This window comes from Hippopotamus amphibius, chromosome 1 (assembly GCF_030028045.1).
Source record: "Hippopotamus amphibius kiboko isolate mHipAmp2 chromosome 1, mHipAmp2.hap2, whole genome shotgun sequence".
Classification (NCBI taxonomy): Eukaryota; Metazoa; Chordata; class Mammalia; order Artiodactyla; family Hippopotamidae; genus Hippopotamus; species Hippopotamus amphibius.
Genome location: NC_080186.1, coordinates 105,263,214 through 105,287,183, shown reverse-complemented (window position 1 = coordinate 105,287,183; position 23,970 = coordinate 105,263,214). Strand labels below are relative to the sequence as shown.

Sequence of the window (23,970 nt, the reverse complement as noted above, 5' to 3'; positions counted from 1 at the left end):
TTGCTAGAATGAGGATAATAATGTTAACAGTGCCAGGCTGTAAGCATGTTTCATATATGAACTCATTAAAATCCTAATTATCTTGACAGGGCGGCCATGGCTGGGTCATGAACTTGGCTGCTTTGAGTGACAGGGGGCATCCTACCAGCATGAGTTAATACTTCTCTGTGCTGTCTCCAGTTCCTCATTTTGTTCCTGCTGAGTTCAGAGCTATTTTTTCTCATAGCCTGGCTTACCTGGGCATGGTCTCAGCTTTATTTTCTTGTTTCAGACCACCTACCTTCCTTAGGTGGGTAATTTAGGTTCCTGTAACTTTCCCCTCTGCATTAGTACATTGCTGATTTGCATCAGGGGCAGGGCTGTGGATTGGCAGCATGAACAGGTGATGGTGTATGTTGGTTCCCTCATGCAGAATGCTGCTCTAATACTATACTGAAGGAGCTTACTACAGTCTGTCTGGGAGGGCTGGGGGGACACTTGAATATAACTTGAGAATGCTCACAAACCCTTCCAGCAAGTGCCCTTTAGCATCAGGCAAACAATCCGAAGTCTGACACATTCCAGTTAGCAGAATATGTAGAAGTGAGTAAGGATGGGGTGAAAACCTTCAGTTGTGAATCATAAAATTCAAATTAGAAGGAGCCTAAAAGGCCTGGAAGAGTGAAGTGATTGGCCTTTGGTCAGGTGGCAGCTAGATGATAGAGAGCTAGGCATGGAACCTAATGGAACCTAGGTCATCATTCTAAGACATGTTTCATCCTAATACATGTTTACCAGAGCTGCCTTCCAAAGCACCTGATTACAGAAGAGTGACTCTGACTTTCCCTTACTCTAGCATGAATGAAATAGAAACGCCAGGAACATGTACTAGGTTTATTCAGTTTTTTTGCATTTTTCCCCAAATGCTGTGACACCCCCCCGCCCCCGGCTATGTGTGTCCTAGTTTGTGAAATGCTGAAGTAAAGGAACCTCTAAACTTAAAAAAAATATATGCCCCAAGAAAAGCTTTTTTTTTTTTTTGATCATGGACCTTCTCCTCCAGGTAAGTAAATAAATATTTATAAATTATGTACCTGTACAACTATTAAACCATATGTGCATATGTTTACTGTTAGTAAAGTTCAATTATATGTCTTTTAGACTGTAAATATGTAGACATTCTAAAAGTTCTTCTGGTAGCTCAGTGGATGGTCTTGCACCTCCTCCACCTCTGGGATACACACATCTGATTTTGCAGCCCACTGGTCCAGACTGAAAATTGACCAGTTTAATGTCAAAGCTGTTGGTTCTTTCATTAGATTATTTTTTACTCCCAATAATTTGAATGTCCCTCTGCAAAATAGTTTTTGAAGTTCTAAATTAAAAAGCTATCTTTCCAGAGTGGAAGAGATAAGGATGGAGGATGTATATGAATTAGATTGAGTTTCTCCTTCAGAAAGAATGCTGTTTTTGATCTAAGGAGAAAGAACAACTTTCCCTTTTGTGGTCTGTGTTGGTGCAAAAACCCTTGTTGGTTGTCATGAAGTCTTCCCTCCCCACTGCTGTAGTGATTAACCTGCTTCATAATCCATGTTAGGGCTTGGTAAATGTTTGCTGATTTTTTTAAAAATACTTTCAGCCTTTAACTAGAGAGCAAATTAGCAATGACAGAGCAGCAGGGTGGAGAATATACCATGCTTTCCTATGGAATGCTGTTGAATGCTGCTGGTAGCATGAAAGGGTTGTTAATTTGTTTTAGGCCTTCTGCAGTATTACCCAAAGTTGAGTAAGACTTGTAACCAGAAGCAAAGAAAATAAATTAGTTCATTTCATTTCAGGGTTTGGAAGCTGAGGACCATGAGGATTAGCTAGGACAAAGAGACACTGAGTAAATGCAATGAAAATTAATTTTGGTAATAAGAAATTCCATTTTTATAGTAAAATAAAAAGGAATAACCCTGGCCATCATTTGTAGAGAGACTCTGGAGAGCAAATTAGAGAGAAGCATAAAAGTCATTGGCTACACAGCAGAGCCAGAAAAACTCAGGGATGTTTATTATATATATATATGTATGTATATATGTAGGTATTTCCCAATATTTTTATCAGTTGTGAGGATGCAAATCATTTCAATATTAAAGCAGCTCAGTTCACTGCTGTTACTGGAAAAACGAGTTAAACCAAATACATATCCTACTGAGGGTGAGTCAACAGTGTCTTTTTTAATGTAAGGAGGGACAGTACATTAAGTGAGTTTTTCCAAGTCCTGTGGTTTTCCTCCAGCTGAGCAAAGAGCTCTTGTTTCAGAAGTGGGGCTTAGATGCAAAAAAAGAAAACCAACCAACAAAAACCAAAAAAAAAAAGGAAAAGAACCAACACCCAAAAAACCTTGCCCATTTCCTTTCTTTCTCAATTATAGCCATTTAGTTTTCTTTTTGCCTGAGCCTTTTCAAAAACCCGTCTTCTCCTTACATTTCTGTCATCAGATTTCCTGAATTTTGATGGAATACTTATTTATAGAGAATATATTATTTATTATAGACCAAATATTGTTTAAAACTTTATTTTGAATTTCTCCACCAATTTATGGACCAGGGTCAGTATATGGTATAAGAAATCCTTTACAAAATGTCGTAAGGGAAACAGATAAGTGATCTATTTTAACGAGGCATTATTTTCTACAGTTCTTTAGTGGTGTGGACATGAGGTAAGGTATTTTATGGAACAATATATCAAATGTAGTAATGAAGTTTATCCTTTTGAGTTTGGAAGAGAAGAGTCTCATATTCTCAGCCTTGTGGAAAAAGTGCTCTGAGCTGTCTGAGGTTTTCTTGAGTGAGATCCAGTATCATTACGGGTATGTGTCTGGATAGTTTATTTCTTGGTTTGGGAAGGTGAGTTTCTGTCTTTTTTCCCTCTCAGTGGATTCCTTCAATTGGAGAGAAGCAGACCAGATGAAGAAAATATTCTCTTATGGATTCTTGGTTTACCACATTAGTTATTACCCACCTTCTCTGAATAGCAGGCCACACTTTTCCTGTTTAGTGGTTCAGTTTTCATTAACTTAACTGCAGATGTGTTCTTTGAAGGGATTTATTTCTGATCAATTGAATTATGGGTAGCTTAACCAAATGATGATAGATTGCCTGCTTTTAATAGGGTCATCATTTGTAAGAGTAAAATCTTGTCAAGGTAGGGTGTCACCATTCTTATGATCTGGTTCCGTAATTCCCTTTTGCTTCTATGATGCTGCTCTATTATTGAGAAGAAATGGTATCTAGCTGCAATTTTACAAAGGAAGAACTCTATACAGTTTCCCCTGTTCTTTTATCTCATAGAACAGTTTGTTTTTGTCTTTTCCTAAGAAATATTGATAATACATAGTAGTATGTTAAATCCTAGCGTTGGCAAGTTTTCAAAAGTGGGGTTCTTTTGTTGTGTAGGTAGGAGTGATGCTAATAAATGGATGTCAGTCCTTATTAGGGAGTGTGCGTGAAGAGTGGTTCTGAAATGCAGCATTGGTGGCCCCTCTTATCCTGGGAACTCAGTCTTGCCCTTGTTTTTGACAAATGTGTGGTCATTGGCTGATCTTTAGTGTTAGTGTCTTTCATGTACATAGCTGGTATGTGGGTGCTTATCTATATGAAAATGTTTTAGTCACAAATGTATATTAAAGAAGTTTGCAGATTTTGGAGGATATCAGGTTGTTCTGACTGCATCACAGCAGGTGCAGTGAGTGAAAGGATGCTGGACTACTAGGTCAAAGAATTTCGTTTTACTTGCGCTTTGGCCATCTTGACTTGAATGACTTTGGATAAGGACCTTATTTCTTTGAGTTGTAGTTTCCCCTTCTGTAAAATGGTGCTAATACCAATTTGCATGCTTACAAGACTGTTGTGGGGATCATATGAGATCATTTGTATGAAAATGTTTTGTAGCGTATGGAGGTACTTTTATCATAGTGTTATCTTTGGCCAGTTGATCTGGGTATTTTCAGCCTTCTCAGGGCTGAGAAATTGAGGGTGTGAACTGACTTTCTGATTTGCTTGGCCACAGTGTTCACATTGACCTCAGAATGCTGATGGCTTGGGTAGGGGAATATAGGTAGAAATAAGCTGAAAATTCCTGCCCTTTAGAAGCTAGGATGTTAATCCTGGGTATGCGTTACCAGGTCAATACCAACTCCCCCTGCAGGTGCTCGATACTCTCATTTTACTGGGAGGACACCAACCAGCGAACTAACTTAGGATTTGACTGGCCAATTTCTGGAACTCACATCTTTAGGGTTACCACTTGAGGGGTAAGGTATTGTGTCTTTGGAAGGTTGATGATTTGGGGTTATTTTCTGTGGAGATGGAAGCTCACTATGTTTAAATGTATAAACTTGTTCTACGTAGCAATTCTAAACCCAGATTGCATTGAGGGAGAGGATACTTGATTCACTTGATGTTTTTAATGTAAAACTTAGAGTATTTGAGACTTTCTGTGGTAACTTATATTTAGGCTTAGTGTGAAAGTGATTACAATGCCTTGGTTTTAATGTTTTTGATGAGGTAATGTGTGCTTTGGTGGGGAGGAGGAGAGAGGTTATTTAATCGCCAGCAAACACTAAGACACTAATAACCACATTCACTAAATCCTTTGTCCGTTTGCTTGAACTGAGGGTTACTTGCTTTAATACTGGTTTTCCAAAGGACTTAATCCTGTTAATGTGATGAGGTGATGGTGAGAAGGATATTCCCACTAGGCCTGGAGTGGTATAACTGGTAAAACTCCCTTTGTAAATCCTTCTTGTTCAACGTGAGTGTCACTCCCATGTCCCCAAAGTGGAATGAATTTTTATTGAGGAGAGTATTTTAAGAGTGATAAACAAAAGAGATTAAAATATCTCCTCTGTCAGGTCGCTGTGACCTTAGAAAGCTAGAATAAACTATCATTTTGAAGATTTTATTTTTGTCTTCTTTTGTGGGAAATTAAAGACTTGTTTATGTTCTCTTCAAGGGAGATAGAAAACGACTGACCTGCTTCTTCAACAGTTTGGCTTGGCACACATTTTCCAAGCATTTTCCCTGTGCTTGGCATCACAGCTAGGTTGAAACTAGGTGGAGCAGACATGGTGTAGGTGTTGCCCAGTCCAGAGTCTCTCTTTTGCTGAAACTCCCTTGGGCTGCCAGGCAGGAGGAGTGGCAGCAAAGCAGATGAAATGAGTGGCAGGCCAGGGCATCTGGTTTAAAAAAAATTCTTCTAGAAATTTATGACTCATTTATGAGAGTAGGGGAAGCACTGAGCTCCAGAAAGTCAACACCCCTTACTGGATTTACACCCCCCCCCCAATTTTAATTTAATATATTGGAATTTAGATCATTGCTTTTGCTCTTTCTGAGAACTCTGGACTGAAGCTGGGACAAGGGAAGTCTTTTGGCCTCTTTAGAACGAAGAAAACCTTTGTCAAAGGCAGTGTAACTTTTGCCAAATCAGGTGTTGCTGCAAATAGAGAAACCAAAATTTTATTCCCTTGTTTGAAGACACAGACAAATTTCGATATGGTCACTTATTGATATGGTCACAGGTATACCTTGGAGATATTGAGGGTTCAGTACCAGACCACTGCAATAAAGTGAATGTTGCAGTAAAGCAAGTTACATGAATTTTTCAGTTTTCCAGTGCGTATAAAAGTTATATTTACACTATATTGTAGTCTGTTATGTGTATAATAGCATTATATAGAAAAAGTACATATCTTAGTTAAAAAATACTTTGTTGCTAAAAAAGCTGACCATCATCTGAGCATTCATCAAATTGTAATCTTTTTGCTGGTGGAGGGTTTTGCCTTGATATTGGTGGCTGCTGACTGATCAGAGTGGTAGTTGCTGAAGACTGGGGTGGCTGTGACAATTTTTTTTTTTTGGCTGCATTGGGTCTTCATTGCTGCGTGTGGGCTTTCTCTAGTTGCAGTGTGTGGACTTCTCATTGCGGTGGCTTCTCTTGTTCCGGAGCATGGGCTCTAGGCACGTGGGCTTCAGTAGTTGCAGCACGTAGGCCCAGTAGTTGTGGTTAGTGGGCTTAGTTGCTCCAAGGCATGTGGGGTCTTCCCAGACCAGAGATCGAACCCATGTCCCTCGCATTGGCAGGCAGATTCTTAACCACCGTGCCACCAGGGAAGTCTGGCAATTTCTTAAAATAAGGTAACAATGAACTTTGCTGTATCGGTTGATTCTTCCTTTTGCGAATGATTTCTCTGTAGCATGAAATGCTGTTTGATAGCATTTTACCCACAATAGAACTTTTTTCAAAATTGGAATCCATCTTCTCAAACTCTGCTGCTGCTTTATAGTCTAAATCCTATGTTGTCATTTCAACAGTCTTCACAGCATCTTCACTAGGAGTAGATTCCATCTCAAGAAATCACTTTCAAAAAAAAGAAAGAAAGAAGGAAAGAAACCACTTTCTTTGCTCATCCATGAGACGCATATCCTCATCTGTTAAAGTTTTTTCATGGAATTAAGCAATTCAGTCACATCTTCAGGCTCTACTTCTTTTTAAAAATAATTAATTTTATTTTTTTTTGGCAGTGTTGGGCTTTGTTGCAGCATGCAGGCATCTCATTGCAGTGGCTTCTTGTTGTGGAGCATAGGCTCTAGGCATGCAGGCTTCAGTAGTTGTAGCATGTGGGCTCAGTAGTTGTGGCACATGGGCCCAAGAGTGCATGGGCTTCAGTAGAAGCAGCTCTCTAGAGTGCAGGCTCAGTAGTTGTGGCACATGGGCTTAGTTGCTCTGAGGCATGTGGGATCTTCCTGGACCAGGGATCGAACCCACATCCCCTGTGTTGGTAGGCGGATTCTTTTTTTTTTTATATATATACATTTATTTATTTATGGCTGTGTTGGGTCTTTGTTGCTGCACATGGGTTTTCTCTAGTTGCGGCGAGCAGGGCTACTCTTCATTTCAGTGCTCTGGCTTCTCACTGTGGTGGCTTCTCTTGTTGTAGAACATGGGCTTTAGGCTCATGGGCTTCAGTAGTTGTGGCATGTGGGCTCAGTAGCTGTGGCTGATGGGCTCTAGAGCACAGGCTCAGTAGTTGTGGTGCATGGGCTTAGTTGCTCTGCAGCATGTGGGATCTTCCTGGACTAGGGCTTGAACCCAAGTCCCCTGCATTGGCAAGCAGATTCTTAACCACTGTGCCACCAGAGAAGTCCCCAGGCTCTATTTCTAATTAAAGTTCTCTTGCTGTCTCCACCACATCTGCAGTTATTTTGTCCACTGAGGTCTTTTTTTAAAAAAGTTGAAATATAGTTGATGTACAATATTATGTTAGTTTCAGGTGTACTACATAGAGATTTGACATTTGTATATGTTGTGAAATGATCCCCATGATAAGTCTAGTAACCATGTGTCCCATACGAAATTATTGCAATTATTGACCATATTCCTTAGATTACATTCCTGTGCCTTATTTGTTCTATAATCGGGTGTTTGTACCTTTTAACCTCTTCACCTATTTTGCCTCACCCCACTTTCTCCCCTCTGGCAACCACCCATTTGTTCTCTGTATCTGTGAGTCTGTTTTCATTTTGTTTTGTATTTTAGATTCCACATACAAAGTGAGATTGTACGGTATTTGTCTCTCTCTGTATGACATTTCAATTAGTGTAATACTCTAGATTCATCCATGTTGTTGCAGATGGCAAGTTTTGTTTTAATGGTGGAGTAATATTCTGTTATTTGTTTATATATACTGCATCTTCTTTATCTATTCATCTGTTGATGAATACTTAGGTTGCTTCCATATCTTGACTCCTGTAAATTATGCTGCTGTGAACATTGGCCTGCATGTATCTTTTCAAATTACTGTTTTTGTTTTTTTTGGGTAAATACCCAGAAGTGAAATTACTGGATCATATGGCAATTCTAGTTTTAGTTTTTTGTTTTTTGAGGAGCCGCCATATTATTTTCCATAGTGGCTGCACCAATTTACATTCCCACCAACAGTTTATGAGGGTTCCTTTTTGTACACATGCTCACCAACACTTGTTATTTGTTGTCTTTTTGATGATTGCCATTCTGACGGGTGTAAGGAGATATTGTGATTTTGATTTGCATTTCCCTAATGATTGCTGATGCTAGGCATCTTTTCATGTGTCTGGTGGCCATTTGTGTGTCTTCTACAGAAAAATGTCTGTTCAGGTTCTCAGCCCAATTTTTGATAGGGTTGTGTTTTTTTTGATGTTGATTTATATGAGTTCTTTGTACATTTTGGATATTCACCCTTTATCAGATATGTCATTTGCAAATTATCTTCTCCCATTCAGTAGGCTCCCTTTTTGTTTTGTTGATAGTTTCCTTTGCAGTGCAAAAGCTTTTTAGTTTGATGTAGTCCCATTTGTTTATTTTTGCTTTTGTTTCCCTTGCCTGAAGAGACAGATCCAAAAAAAATATTGCTAAGATCAGTGTCAAAGACCATACTGCCTATGTTTTCTTCTAGGATTTTTATAGTTTCAGGTCTTACATTTAAGTCTTTAATCAATTTTGAATTTATTTTTGTATATGGTGTAAGAAAGTAGTCCAGTTTGATTTCTTTGCATGCAGCTGTCTAGTTTTCTCAGTACCATTTATTGAAGAGGTTGTCTTTCCCTCATTGTGTATTCTTGCTTCCTTAGTTGGAGATTAATTGGCTATATAAACCTGGATTTACTTCTGGGCTGTCTGTTCTGTTCCATTGATCAACGTATTTATTTTTGTGCCATGTCATACTGTTTTGATTACTATAGCTTTGTAGTATAGTTTCATTTTGGGAGCATGATACCTCCAGGTTTGTTCTTTCTCAGGATTGCTTTGGCTATTGAGGTTCTTTTATGGTTCATACAAATTTTAGGATTATTTGTTCTGGTTCTATGAAAAATACCATTGATATTTTGATAGGGATTGTCTTGAATCTGTAGATTGCTTTGTGTAGTTAGGACATTTAAACAGTATTGCTTCTTCTAATCCATGAGCATGGTATATCTCTTCATTTGTTTTTGTCATCTTCAGTTCCTTTCATTAATATCTTATAGTTTTCCCACTACAAGTCTTTTACCTTTTAGGTTTATTCCTAGGTATTTTATTCTTTTTGATACAATTGTAAATGGGATAGTTTTCTTAATTTCACTTTCTGATTATTAGTAGTGTATAAAAATGCAATGGTTTTCTGTACTTTGCATTCTGCAACTTTTCTGAATTTATTCTAATAGTTTTTTTTTTGTAGCATCTTTAGATTTTCTACATATAGTATCATGCCATCTGCAAACAGTGACAGTTTTACTTCTTCCTTTCCCATTTGAATTCCTTTTATTTTTTTCTTGTCTGATTGTTGTTTCTAGAACTTACAATACTATGTTGAATAAAAGTGGCAAGAGTGGGCATCCTTGTCTTGTTCCTAATCTTGGAGTAAATGCTTTCACCTTTTACTTGTATTACTATAAACTTACCTTTTAGAACTGTTTTTGCTGCATCCCATAGATTTTGGTCATTGTGTTTCCATTTTCATTTGTCTCTAGGTATTTTTTGATTTTTCTCTTTGATTTTTTTCAGTGACCAGTTGATTGTTTAGTAGCATGTTATTTAGACTCCATGTGTTTGTGGGGTTTTTTTGCAGTTTTTTTCTTGCAATTGATTTCTAGTCTCATACTGTTGTGATTGGACAAGATGCTTGATATGATTTCAGTCTTCTTAAATTTATTGAGACTTGTTTTGTGGCCTAGCATGTGATCTCTCTTGGAGAATGTTCCACGAGCACTTGAAATGAATGTGTATTCTGCTGTTTTTGGATGAAGTGTTCTGAATATATCTATTAAATCTATTTGGTCTAATGTGTCATTTAAGGCCAGTGTTTCTTTATTGATTTTCTGTCTTGATGATCTGTGCATTGATGTAAGTGGGATGTTAAAAGGCCCCAGTTATTGTGTATTGTGTTACTGTCGATTTCTCCCTTTATGTTTGTTAGTATTTGCTTTATGTGTTTAGGTGCTCCTATGCTGGGTGCACATATATTTACAATTGTTATACCTTTTTCGTAGATTGATCCCTTTATCATTATACAGTGTCCTTCATTGTCTCTTGTTACAGTCTTTGTTTTAAAGGCCATTTTGTCTGACATAAGTATTGCTAACCCAGCTTTCTTTTCATTTACATTTGTATGGAATATCTTTTTCCATTCTCTCGCTTTTAGTCTGTGTGTCTTTAGATCTGAAGTGAATCTCTTGTAGGCAGTATATATATGGGTCTTGTTTTTGCATCCATTCAGCCACTCTGTGTCTTTTAATTGGAGTATTTAGTCTATTTACATTTAAAGTAATTATTGATAGATATCTACTTATTGTCATTTTGTTGTTTTCTGTTTTTTTTTCTATTTCTTTTTTGTTTCTTTTTTCTTCTTTTGCTCTCTTCCCTTGTGATTTGATGGCTATCTTCTGTATTTTGTTTGGATTCCTTTCTGTTTTGTTTGTGTGTCACAGATTTTTGGTTTGTGGTTACCCTGAGGCTCATATATAACAACATATACATCTATATATTTCACTACTTTTGTCTTTTAACCTTCCTACTAGCTTTATAAGTGGTTGATCTACTACATTTACTGTATTTTTACCTTTACCAGTGAGATTTTTTCTTACATGATTTTCATATTTTTAGTTGTGGCCTTTTCTTTTTCTTTCTCTGCTTAGAGAAGTCCCTTTAACATCTCTTGTAAAGCCTGTTTGGTGGTGCTGAAATCTTTCAGCTTTTACTTGTCTGTAAAACTCTTTTTATCTCTCCTTCAAATCAGAATGATAACCTTTTTGGGTACAGTGTTCTTTGTTGTAGGTTCTTCCCTTTCATCACTTTGAATATATTCTGCCACTCCCTTCTGGCCTGCAAAGGTTCTGATAAAAAGTCAGCTGATAGTATTATGGGAGTTTCCTTGTACTTAACTAGTTGCTTTTTTCTTCCAGCTTTTAAGATTTTGTCTGTATTTTTAATTTTTGCCATTTTAATTATAGTTTGTCTTGATGTGGACCTCTTTGGGGTTCATTTTGTTTGGGACTGTCTTTGCTTCCTGGACTTGGATGTTTCCACCCCCAGTTTAGTGACGTTTTCAGCTATTAATCTTCAAATAAGTTGTGTGCTCCTTTCTTTTTCTCTTTTTCTTTTGGGACCCCTGTAATGCAAATATCAGTATTCTTGATGTTGTCTCAGAGGTCTCATAGACTGTCCTCATTTTTAGAAGTTGCTTTTTCTTTTTTCTGTTTAGCTTCAGTGATTTCCACTCTTCTGTCTTCCAGATTGCTGATCTGTCCCTCTGTATCATCTAATCCACTGTTGATTCCTTCTGTTGTATTTTTTATTTCAGTTATTGTATTCTTCAGCTTTGGTTCTCCTTTATATCTTATAACTCTTTGGTGAAATCCTCACTGTGTCCATCCATTCTTCTCCTGAGCTTGTTGAGCATCTTTATGATCATTACCTTGAACTCTTTATTGGGTAGATTGTTTATCTCCACTTTGTTTAGTTCTTTTTCTGAGATTATGTCTTGTTCCATCAATCGGAATGTATCCTCAATCTCCTCATTTTGCCCAATTCTCCATGTTTATTTCTATGTGTTAGGTAGGTCAGTTATGTTTCTCGGATCTTGGAGAAGAGGCCTTATGTAGGCGATGTGCTGTGGGGCCCAGCAGCATGTTCCACTCTGATCATCAGAGCTATATGTTCTGGGGGTATCTCCTATATGGGCTGTTTGTGCCCCACTGTTGTGGCAGGGATAACTCCTGTGTGCATGCTGATAAGTGGGGCTGGTCCCTGACCTGGTTGACTGTGAGGCCATGTTTCATGCAATAGCTGTGGGCCAGCTGGAGGGCAGGGTAGGCTTCCTGTGCAGAGCCTGTGGGGTTCTGGGGCTCGTGCTGGTCTGCTGGAGGGCAGGGCTTCCACTGAAGTCTTGAATCCCTCAAAGTCATCCAAGAGAGTTTGCATCAGCTTCTTCCAAACTGCTGTTAATGTTGATATTTTGATCTCTTCCCAGGAATCATAAACTTTCTCAATAATATTTAGAATGGTGAATCCTTTCTAGGAGGTTTTCAATTTCCTTGCACAGATCTATCAGAGAAATCTCTATCTATAGCAGCTATAGCCTTATAAAATATTTCTTAAATAATAAGACTTGAAAGTAAAAATTACTTATTGATCCATGGGCTGCAAAAAGGATGTTGTGTTAGTAGTCATGAAAACAACATGTATCTCATATTACATGTCTATCAGAGCTCTTGGGTGATTAGGTGCATTGTCAATGAGCAGTGCTATTTTGAAAGGACTTTTTTTTTTTCTGAGTAGTAGGTCTCAATGGTGGGCTTAGAATATTCAGCAAACCATGTTGTAAACAGAAGTACTCATATCTAGGCTTTGTCAGTCCATTTATAGCATATAGACAGAGTAGATTTAGCATAATTCTTAAGGGTCCTAGGATTTTTGGAGTAGTAAATAAGCATTGGCTTCAACTTAAAGTTACTGGCTGCATTAGCCCCTAACAAAAGAGCCTGTTTTTGTAAGCACTGAAGCCAGGCTTTGACTTCTCTCTAGCTATGAAAGTCCTAGATGGCATCTTCTTCCAATACAGGATGTTTCATCTACAATGAAAATCTGTTGTTTTGTGTGACACCTTCATTAATTATTTTAGCTAGGTCTTCTGGATAACTTGCTGCAGCTTCTACTCAGCACTTACTGTTTCACCTTCTACTTTTATGTTAAGGAGATGACTTCTTTCATTAAACCTCATGAACCAACCTAGCTAGCTTCAAACTTTTGCTAGCTTCAGGCTTTTCTTCCACAGCTTCATCGCTTCTCTCAGCCTTCATAGAAATGAAGAGAGTTAGGGCCTTGCTCTGGATTAGGCTTTGACTTAAGAGAATATTGTGGCTGGTTTGCTCTTCTATCCAGACCCTAAAGCTTTCTCCACATCAACAATAAAGCTGTTTCACTTTCTTATTATTTGTGTGTTCACTGGAGAAGCACTTTTAATTTCATTCAGGAACTTTTCCTTTGCATTCACAACTTGGCTGAATGTTTGTTGCAGGAGGCCCAGCTTTCGGCCTGTCTTGGCTTTAGGCATGCCTTCCTCCCTAAGCTTTTGATATAAAGTGAGAGATGTGTGACTCTTCCTTTCACTTGAACACTTAGAGGTCATTGTAGAGTTAGTTATTAACTGACCTAATTTTGCTTTTGTTGTGTCTTCGGGAATATAGAAGCCTGAGGAGAGGGAGAAAGACAGGAGAATGGCTGGTTGGTGGAGTGGTCAGAATATACACATTTATTTGTTAAGTTCACTGTCTTACATGGGCACAGTTCATGGCAGCCCAAAAGAATTAAAATGGTAACATCAATGATCACTGATCACAGATCATCATAACAAATACAATGATAATGAAAAAATTTGAAATATTATGAGAATTACCGAAATGTGACACAGAGACATGAAGTACAGAATAGCCATTGGAAAAATGGCACCTACAGATTGGTTCCATGTGGTTGCCACAAACCTTCAATTTGTAAAAATGCAATAAAGTGCAGTAAAGCAAAACACAATAAAATGAGATAAGGCTGTATGCAAAATTTTCTGTTTGCTGTCTTTCTTGGCTCATCCAGCAACAATTAGATGAGCAAGAATGGACATGAGCATTTGCAGGCCACATTGTGACTGTTAGTGTGCTGGGCTGTTTTTATTAAAATGACTGGTGTAACTCTACAGAAATCTAAATAGTCTTAGAGATAAATTCTTCCTTACAGGCACAGTAAAGAAAGAATGTGAGTAGTTGAAAGTTTTGTGGAGTTAGGGGATTAGGGTTTTTTCAGAGGAATTGATTGAATGTTGAAATTATCAGCTCTTCATCAAATATTTTAAAACATGCATTATTATTATTCTTTCCTGTTGACCATTGGGCCAAAGTTTTGTTTGCATGAGTTGGCATAGATTTGTGTCTGAAGAAACAAATTGAAAGAAGGGAGGGATTGAAAACAAAACTAAATAAAAATGGAAGTTTGGGACATATTTCATGTTTTCTTTTCCCCTTGATATTTAATAACGATTTGATATTTTCCTTCAGTTACCTTCCTCTGTTCCAGTGTTGTTACCCCAGGCATGTTCTCTGGAAATGGGAGCAATATGCATTTACCATCTCCAGATTTAGATATTTTTCCTCACAGTGCTGGTTTCTGTGCTTATCTGGGATATTCTGGGTATAAATCTACAGTTTAGGACCTTCTGGGCTCTTGGGTTTAGACAATTCTCAGGGATGTGGAAGGAATTTTGAGTTAAATATTGTGCAGAAGTGAATAGGGTTTACTTCTGGCTGAAGATATAGAACCTCTGTGACTGAGATAATGATATAGCAATGACCCAAATGTTAGGAACTTAGCCTCTGCAAACCCTGGCTTCAGAACAGTTAGTGGAACTTTATATAAGATTCAGACCTCCTATCATCCTTTAGCATAATACATTGATTATGGTGTTCCAGTGACCCGATTCTTGGGAGTAACATTTATTGCTACCAACCAAGGATTTTAAAAAATCCTTCCTGTGGGGAAGCATGCCCATGGGGAAATCTGAAACTGTTCTCTGGGTTTTCCCCATTTGGTTTTGGGAAGTTTCCATTATTTTATGTAATAACATATAACAATTTAGTTTTTTCCATTTTCATTTTTGACATAATTTTGTCCCTTATTCTTTCTTTTTAGGGTCTACCTCTAAATTAACAAACAATAGAAATTGTCTACTCCATTTAAAAAGCATTCTGAACAATTTAAGCTAAAAGAACACTTTGTTTCTTTTGGGTGGGTAGAAAGAAGATTATATATATTTATAAAATTCTTTTCCAGCAAGGGTACTTAAAAGCATGTATTTAAAATTAAGGGCTTTTTGAAAAAATGAAGCTGTACTTAACAAAATAGTCTTTTTTTTTTTTTTAACAAAATAGTCTTAAAAACTTTAAAAGGGAGTGTTTACTAAAAGCACAGGAAATTGGTGACAGCAGAATTTGTCTCTGATAACAGAACAGATAGAGACCATAGCACAGAACAGATAATAGAAGATGTAAGATAAGACAATGGAATAATACCTCGGATTGTCCTTTTTTGACCACTAAGTAGTGCAGAAATATATAGCCCTTTGTGTAGAGAATAATTTAACTCCAAATATGATATAACTTCTTACCCTCTGTTGGGTTTTATTACACCAAGATCCTGACCCTTTTGGACATGAAAACCTTGTAACTATTTTGGTCAGTGTCATTTTACAAAGGGTTAGATACTTACAGTGAAGAAATATATTGGAGCTGCTTTGGACCATATTGGTGCTCATTGTTTTGTGGTTGTATATCAGTGAATCTACCCATGGGGAAAATGGAACTGTACAATAAAAGCATACTGTCTTAGCATTCACTTGGAATTTTTATTATTGTGTTTTCTTCATTTGTCGTTTAGATGTAAATTATTTGGCTTCCATTCAAACCATTTAAATCAATTCTTACCATAATACACATGGCTTAAGAGTCACCGGGGAGGGTGTATCTTCATTCATGCAAATTTTAAGACAGGAACTTCCAAAGATGTTTTAGTTTTGTGAAGATTAAACGTATGGTTCCACTTTCTCAACTTTACACGACTATTAAAGGCCATGAAGTTTGCACCATTTTTTTCTTTCTTATTTTACTTTTCTACTCCTGAAATCAGAATTATTAGACACAGTCATACTTGGGTATCCCCGTGATTATTAAAAATGGAGCCTCAGAATATTTAAACACATACACTGATTGTTAAGTTTGTTAATAGGTTTTGTCTAAGTTATAGATAGGTCACTGAATATCTTGTGAATGTTAAGTATACCTGCTGTGGTCTAGGCACTGTTCTAGGTCCTGGTTATACAAAGATGAGCCAATCATGGTAACTGCCTTTAGGGAGTTCGCACAGAGGTGGAAAGAGATTGGTGAGCCTGTACTTATAATGTATCTGCCCAAGATGTAAGGGGAGTACAGAGGAGGGCATGTAAATCAGACTGAAGGGTCTTGGAGGGCTTCTTAAGGAAGGTAATGCTTTATTTGTGATTTGAAATGTAAGTAGGAGTTAGCAAGATGGAGAAAGAAGAGAGGGAGGGGAAGTATTTTCCAGGTGGAAGAATGTACATGTGTGAAGAGATGATTATTAACAAATTGGTCACATATGATTTATAAGTATATGTATATTTTTCATATCTTGCATTTCATATGGAAGAGTAAGTCCATTTGCATCCCCAAAACTAAGAAATTAAAATTTAACTCATAAATAAGTGAATTTTTTTCTGCAGTCTTTAAAAATACAGCAAAAGAAAAAGGAAAAAGCAGTACATAGTATATATCAATATAGCACAGCAAGTGTTGATGAATTTTGTTTTTTTGCAATAAATCCGGTCTTATAAAATAGGACAAAATTAGAATTTTTAAAACCAAACATTATTCTAGATTCATCAACTCACTGGAATGAATATCTATAAAACAAAAATGCTATTAATAATTTAAAAATTACCCTTATGTTATTTATAAATTCAGTTTTTTGTTGGTTATATTTTCTTAAATCAAGGCATACCTGTTTCTGAAAGGTAGTAATATTTTGCTATGAATCTTATAGCTTAAGCCTAAATTTCTGTGGGTCTGGTATCAGCATCTCTTAAGTAGGAAACAAATGTTCTATTAGATGATACCTGTAAGGGGCATAGAAATCCTCGGAACACTATCAGGAAAATGAAATTAATATCTCCCTTGTATTTATGTGCCTTTTAATCAAGGCAGATTTCAAGGAGGAAGACAGCTGTTTCTCCACTTTGTTTTTATTTAAATGTACTACTTGGGATTTGAAGCTTCTGCACTTCTTCTGTTTGTTTGGATTTTTTTCCCCCTGTGGCTTGATCCCAAAAAAATGGAATAAAAAATTTAGTGAAAGCTTTGTTGTTTGAAATTGCAGGGTGCTGCGAGACTTATTGCAAATCCCTGATGTCTCCCTGTCTGCCCTCAATTCTCCTATTTTTGGTAATAATGCAAGCAGTCGTTTTAGAAAACTTTGCTTTGTTCATTTTACTGAGCCTCTTCCAGACACCATGTGCCTGAAGCAACAGCAGACAGCCACTGCCAAGGTCCTAGGGCGTAAACTCAGACTTCATCTTTCTCAAACGCTGCTACTTGAAATTTGCATAAACGTTGAAAAGAAAATTAAAAGGGCCCTCTATACCTCCTCTTCACATATTTTAGGAACCCCAGCCATTCAAGGCATTAAAATGTCTTTTGAGTCATCAGTGTATGTAAAAGCACAAACAGATACCATCCTGCAGACAGAGGGAGCAGGATATGAAAAAAATCATGTGAGATAGACAACAGACAGAGGCTTATTTGAAGAGGCTACAAAGCAACAATGCCAATTTAAAATGATTACATGTTAATGCAACAAGTGAAACACATTTGAAAGCTGCTCAGATTACACCGGCTGGGGTGCAGACTTAATTACCCATGTTAGAGATTCCTAAAACAAAGGGAGGCTTTTAAACCAGTGATATGTAGCTGGCATGGCACTGAAAAGCCCTGGAAAACCTAGGTAAATGCCTAGAGGAAATTTTAAGAAGAGTTCCATTAAGTCTGGATACCTTGGGCCTGTCCCTAAATGGGCAAATTCCTGAGGCATTGAAACTGGTAAAAAATCAGTGACAGTTTATTCTGTTGTTTGTAGTATTTATATACAAATGAGGCTGATAAACTTGAATATATACTGGAACCTTGTCTGGGCTGATGTATACTTAGTGCTAAACAACAAAGGTTTGTGTTGTATTTCTTAAAGGTTCTTTCTGGAGTGATTCTGAAATTGATACTGAGAGGGTCTGCTAAAGGTATACGATAAAAGCAATTTAAATTTTATTCCTATTTACCTTAGAGTCATTTGGGTAGGTCTGTCTATCCCTACTCCTAACTTCCCTAGATTGTGTGGACCGTGAGGTTAAGAATTGTGTGTTTTATCCCTGTTTGATTTTCACGCAATGCTTAATAGAGGACCATACTCAGAGTTGCTGTTCAACAAATATTAAAAGCACCATATTAAAACTGAATGACATTTTTGCTCATATATAGTGTTATTTTGCCTTTCATGAATCACTTCTCCCTATGCTTGCAGTGCTATACCCTTTTTTTTTTTTTTTGAGCGTTGAGTGGCTGGTTTTTTTGTAGTAGTTCAGTATATCTTTTATTAGACCTTTATTGGTGGAAGCTGGGAAGAATTTATTCCATTTATTGATATCATGTCCTAAATTGCTTAGAGCTCTTCTATTTTTCCAGATTTCTCAGTTTGTTTAAACTGGGGTTTGATTGATATAACAAGTTCCTCTAAAGCCACCATTTATCATAGAATCAATGACCAAGAATTCAAGTACCTACTATGTGAGCAATCCTTTTTTGAGCTCTTACTGTGTATCAGGCATTGATCTAGGCTCTTTAAATGTATTAATTCAGTTAATTCTTACCAGGGCTCTGAGAGAGATTATTCTGTACAGGAAGAAATGACAGTACAAAGAAGATACAGAGAGACAGTAAATGATGGAGCTAGAATTCCAACTGAGATCCTGATTTCAGCATTTATATTTTCAGTCACTAAACTATATTGCCTCCGATATACAGAAGAGAAGAAATGGTTTCTGTCCTTTAGGAACTTTTAAGTGTAAAAGCCGAGGAGTTAGAAGACAGTATAGAAATAAATGTTAATTGTGAGTTATGAGTGTTACAGGAGGAGGGTTTGGCCTGTGAGGACAGAACTGTCCAGAGGAAGCTTTGTGGGCCAGGCAGGAGGTGAGCTGGGCCTGGGAGGAAGGAGCAGAATTTAGATAGTTAAGGGGAAGTAGCAATCAGAGGAAGCTGAGATACTGGTGGAGGCAAGGAACTGAGTTCATGGTGATCTGTTCAAGCAAGAGGCTGCATTCAGAGCGGGTCGAGCTGATGCTGGGCACATAGTGCAGGCTGTAATCTTGAAGGCAAGGGTGAGGGCTTAGACCAGAAGAAGTAAGAAATGACTTGTCCCAGGAAGAACAAGTGGCAAGCTTGGCACTGTATCTGCACTGCATTGACCTCTCAGCTGGTTCTTCTGAAGCCAAGCTGAGAATAAATTCTGAGAACTGAGTAAGAACTGAAAGCTACTGTAGATTAGTGAGTGGTGGAATGACGCTTGCAGCGTGTCATTCTGGGAGGTTAGATGTGATTAGAATAAAATCCTTACCATTTGGGGGGAGCTGAGCAAATGAGTGGCTTTGGCCTAGTCTACAAAGGGGCGACTTGCATAAGCTTATCTAAGAAACGAAAAAAAGCCTTCACCCCCTGGAGCATTTAACAGTCTTGACTTTTTTCAAACCTAGATCTGGTTATGTTGTTTTCCTTGCTTAGGGCAGCCCAGTAGTTTGTGCTCACCCTTAGAGTAGAAGCCGTGATCTAACCCTGCCTGCCTTCCTTGCCTGTCTCCTGTTACCCTCCCCCTTGTTTAATAATTGCTAGCCATACAAACACGGAATACCAGTCTCATTCCATCTCCAGGCCTTTACACTTGTTTCCTCTGCTTGGGATCACTGTTTCCCTGTACCTTCATGATTCTTATTCATTTAAGTCTTAGCTCAGAGGAAACCACCTGACAGAGGCCTTTCCTAGTCACATTATCTGAAGTAGGTCCCTACACCTCCGGCCTTCCTAATTACATTGTATCCCATAACAGGGTTCTGTTTCCAGTGGAATCTATCACTTAGCTCTGTGAGGTAATAAGTAAATTTATGCATTATTTATCTTTCCCTAGTAGAAATAAGGTTCATGAGGACAGGGCTAACCATGGTTTCCCTGACATCAGGGGCTGCGCCTCACATAGTAGATGCTCTGTAAGTTTTTTGTTTTTTGTTTTTAATTGGGCCGCTCCCTGAGGCTTGTGGGATCTCAGTTCCCCAACCAGGGATTGAATCCATGCCCTCTTCAGTGAAAGTGCGGAGTCCTAAACACTGGACCTCCAGGGAATTCCCTCTGTAAGTATGTTTCTGAATATTGGAACACTAGTCCCCAAATACTCAGTATAGAAAATGTGTGAAAATTGGAAACTGCTTCTAGAAATTGTGTCACATTGCCAAGTGATGGAGTGATGAAATTGGAATCCACGGCTTCTTTTTGTTTTTGCCCTTTTTGGGGGCAGGGGACATGCATACACACACACACACACACACACACACACACAGTGTATGTGTGAGATTGACACTCATCAGTGAGCATTTATTGTGTAACCTCTGTAGCTTAAGATGAAAATTCAGGAAAAAGTCACTCCTTTTGTGAGTGACTAGTTTCTCTGAGTCTATTAAAACATCAGTTTAATCTCTGATATGTGCGAATATTTCACTTTTTACTTTACAAATATATAAAGCTGCTTTTAATCTTATTGTTAAATTTAAGTGTTCTACTTTGGGAAAAAAGTAAGCTGAATTTTGAAATGAGATCTTTCCCAGTCTCCCTGTCATAGTTTTGAGTTATCAAAGTTTTTAACTTCTATATTTATGACAAATGATTACAGTATTCATTTAGAAATAGGCCCTGAGCAAAGCTGTGAGTCTCAAATTTTACTTTTCGTTGTTGTTGTTGTTGTTCACTCAGGCAATCGGTAGTTGTCTGGATCACTCAAGACTTCTAGCGGATTAGATAGTCTTAGGCGATATCTTAGGCGATACCTTAAGTGGACCATGATGCTTTAGTACAGCTGTTGTCTTCAAGTGTGGTTCCTCAGACTCACAGCATCAGTATCATCTGGGAACTTGTTCAGAATGCACATTCCCAGGCCCCCTTTAGACTGACTCATTCAGAAACTGTGGGGCTGGAGTCAGGCAATTTGTGTTTTCCCAAGCTCTCCAGATGATTCTGATACACACTAAAGTTTGAGAACCGTGGCTTAGTAAATGTTAAAGGTTCAAGGTAGCATGATCCTACAGATCAGCCAAATGGCATTAATGATTAGCCTTGTAAGCCCACCTCCTTTTTGGTCACTGAATTTGATTGGTCCACTAAGGCTAGGCTATAAAGTTATTTTCTAGATTGATTGCCACATATTGACTTTAGGTTGTTTGTATTTCTCTGAGCCTGTCACTGTAATGATTTGCCAGGACACTTAATAGGAACAGACTGTGATTTTTTTTGCACTCCTGGCTTTCTGAGTCATGGGTGCCTGGCTTCTTATGTCCTTCTGGATGGATTTCTCTAGGTACCAGGCATGCCATTTGTATACTTTTAATGAGGGAGTTTTCACTGTTGGATCACAAGGGATCCTTCAGGAGCGTTTAGTTCACCCCAGTTTGGTTTACAGGTTCGGAAATTGAGCCCCCGTGAGGCTGTGCTTTTCTTGCAGCAGTGCAGCTAATTTGTGATAGAGGCAGGGTTTCAGGACTCCTGACTCTCTCCACTGCACCAGGATTCCTGCAGGGGGAGGACAGAGCTGTGGCTTGCTCTGTGCCTGCGGGACATTCCTTTCCTACCGAGAAGTTTTCTTTTTTTTATTTAAAGAAAAAAAGCAAATAGAAAAAAAAAGTCAGGAAGTTGTCATTGAAACTAATAAAAGTGTCTAAAGAGAATAAAAAAATCAGTTTAAGAACTTTGTTATGGAGGAAATAACCTGACATTAACTGTTTTAATTATAGTTGTTGCATTGGGCTTATCAGTGTGGGAAGAGGGAGCATTTGAGCCTTACAGGGAAGTGGGATATGGACGACAAGATGACCCTCTTCCTGAATGTGCCTGCTCGGGCTGCAGCCCAGTGACTGCTTGTGTCATCCCAGCAGCTGTCACAGAGACGGGGGCTGGACTCAATAAGGCCCGGCAGTGTCAGAGCTAAGTGCGGTGGTGGAATACCCCATGAGGAGGCCTCTTAACCTCCTTGGCCTTTACTTTCTAATACGTGGGTATAATACCTGTTTTGCCCATCTTGAGAAGAAAAATGTCAGATGGTTGGAAGCAGTGTATTACTGCAGTTAAGAGCACAGACTCTCTCATGAGATCCAGACTCCCTAGGTTCATATCCTGGCTCCTTCACTCATGGTTGTGACAGTAGGCAGGTCACTTATCCTTTCTGTGGAATGGGTTTAATGAAATTAACTACTTCATAGGGTTGTTGGGAAGATTGAATTAGTCTATGTAAAGGGCTTAGAACAATAGCTGGTATTTAGTAAGTGCCATGTGTAACCTGCTGTTGTTATTACTAATTTTTAGAAATATTATTACCTTAAGCGATGAGATTTTTTAAAAACATGTTCTCCAAGGGATTCATCACTTAATAACAGTACTGGGCAAATAAGGGGATCTTAGGCAGTAATTGTGAGTGGAGGAGTTGTTCTGACATCCAGGTTGTGCCCCACTGTGAGAAGCTGGTTTTGATGCCCCGGAAGGGCAGACCTGGAGCCTCTGATGTTGCAGTTTATTCACAGAATGGTATGCACAGAGGAGACTCTAAAGCAGAGCCTTCTTGATTTTCCTTTCAGGTATTTATACATGAACCATCCTAGGAGATGAACATCTTAACAATCTTCCAGAAAAAGTTCATGGACTTCAATTTTGATGTTTATTGATTGACAGGGTTTCTTTCTGTCTTACCTTTCCAATTGTTATTAGGTTTCTTGATAAGCATTTTGGTGATGAAAATTCCAACTCTAAAAGCTGAGCAATCAAGGTATTATCATTATCCAGCAAACAAGTGGCAGACTTTGGGTAGCCTTCCTCCTCTTCTGGCTGAAATCAGTGAAAGTTTTTGCTGTTGCTGTTTATTTCTGAGTAGTCTGTTTTGGGGAGGGTTTAGGATGGTGACGTGCCTTCTTATTATAGGAACTAGGCTTCAACAATTTGAGAATTGTTTTATTTATATATATAAAGTTAACTTTTCATCCCCCTTCCTCTACTATCTCTATTCATGGTCTATCTCCATCTTTGTGTGAGCTGCTTAAAGTTAGAGATTACGTTTTATTCATTTCTCTGTGTATTCCATTTCCCCTTTGTCTTCTGGATCCTAATATCATGCCTGGTGCATACTAGGCTCTCAAATACAGTTTGTTGAATGAATATTATTGATGTTTCTGATTACTTTCTTGAAACTTCACCTAAAGGCTTAAGTAATTCATGGTGACCTAGTATCTCCCCCGGTCTTCCTAAACATTCATTGATGAATTCTTACATGGCTCATCTGAAGTATCCAAATCCCAAGATGCTCGTGGCATATCATGGATAGTATAGCTTTAATTTTTTTAGTGTCATTGGGAAATAGGGATATAACAGCCAGGGAGAGAGGCACAGAGGCACAGAGAATTAAGAGTATCATTTAAGACCACAGAATAGTTATTGTGGGAAGAGACTCTTGGGATGAGCTTCTGTACTTCTGTGACCTCAGAAGCCAGAAGATAAAAAGGTGGTTAAAACTCTAAAGGGAAGCCTGAATCAAAAGGGATATGGGAATGAATGTTGACCTGGATTGGAGAATGTTTCTTTGATGTTTGAGGGTTATGATTAGTGACTTTTCTAATGTGTATTTGTTTTTATTTTTAGCATTGCAGTGTCGGGACGGCTATGAGCCCTGTGTAAATGAAGGAATATGTGTTACCTACCACAATGGTACAGGATACTGCAAGTAAGTTTTTCTCTGTTTTTTTCTTCATTGTATATTTTTCCTCAATAGGAAATTGGACAAGATTTGGTTCTGCTATTCTGTTTTTAATGCTCCTGTGAAATATTACTGGTTCTCTAACCTTTCTGATGTAGTTTTTGTGGGGGATGAGGATGTAGATGTCAGATTAATGGTTAATAAGAACTTACCCTCTTATCTGTTTCATCATGAAAAAGGCTTTCAGTTTGTAGCGAGTTAAATATAGTGAGTACTTTCCTTTACATTTTTCAGTTTAAGGCAAAGCCTTAGAATTGCTTCTCGCATGTT

General features: G+C 38.0%; 1 protein-coding gene across 3 annotated transcripts in view; it reads left to right on the top strand.

Moving 5' to 3' along the window:
• NOTCH2 (notch receptor 2) overlaps positions 1-23,970 on the top strand; it is a 178,549-nt gene that overhangs the window by 22,267 nt on the left and 132,312 nt on the right. For 2 of the 3 annotated variants that reach the window (XM_057720791.1, XM_057720799.1), the window contains exon 2: positions 23,586-23,667. In XM_057720791.1, coding sequence (XP_057576774.1) covers positions 23,586-23,667 — 82 coding nt within the window. Of the gene's footprint in view, positions 1-857; positions 1,043-23,585; positions 23,668-23,970 lie in introns of those variants that run through there. The other variant, XM_057720794.1, reaches the window with a different exon arrangement.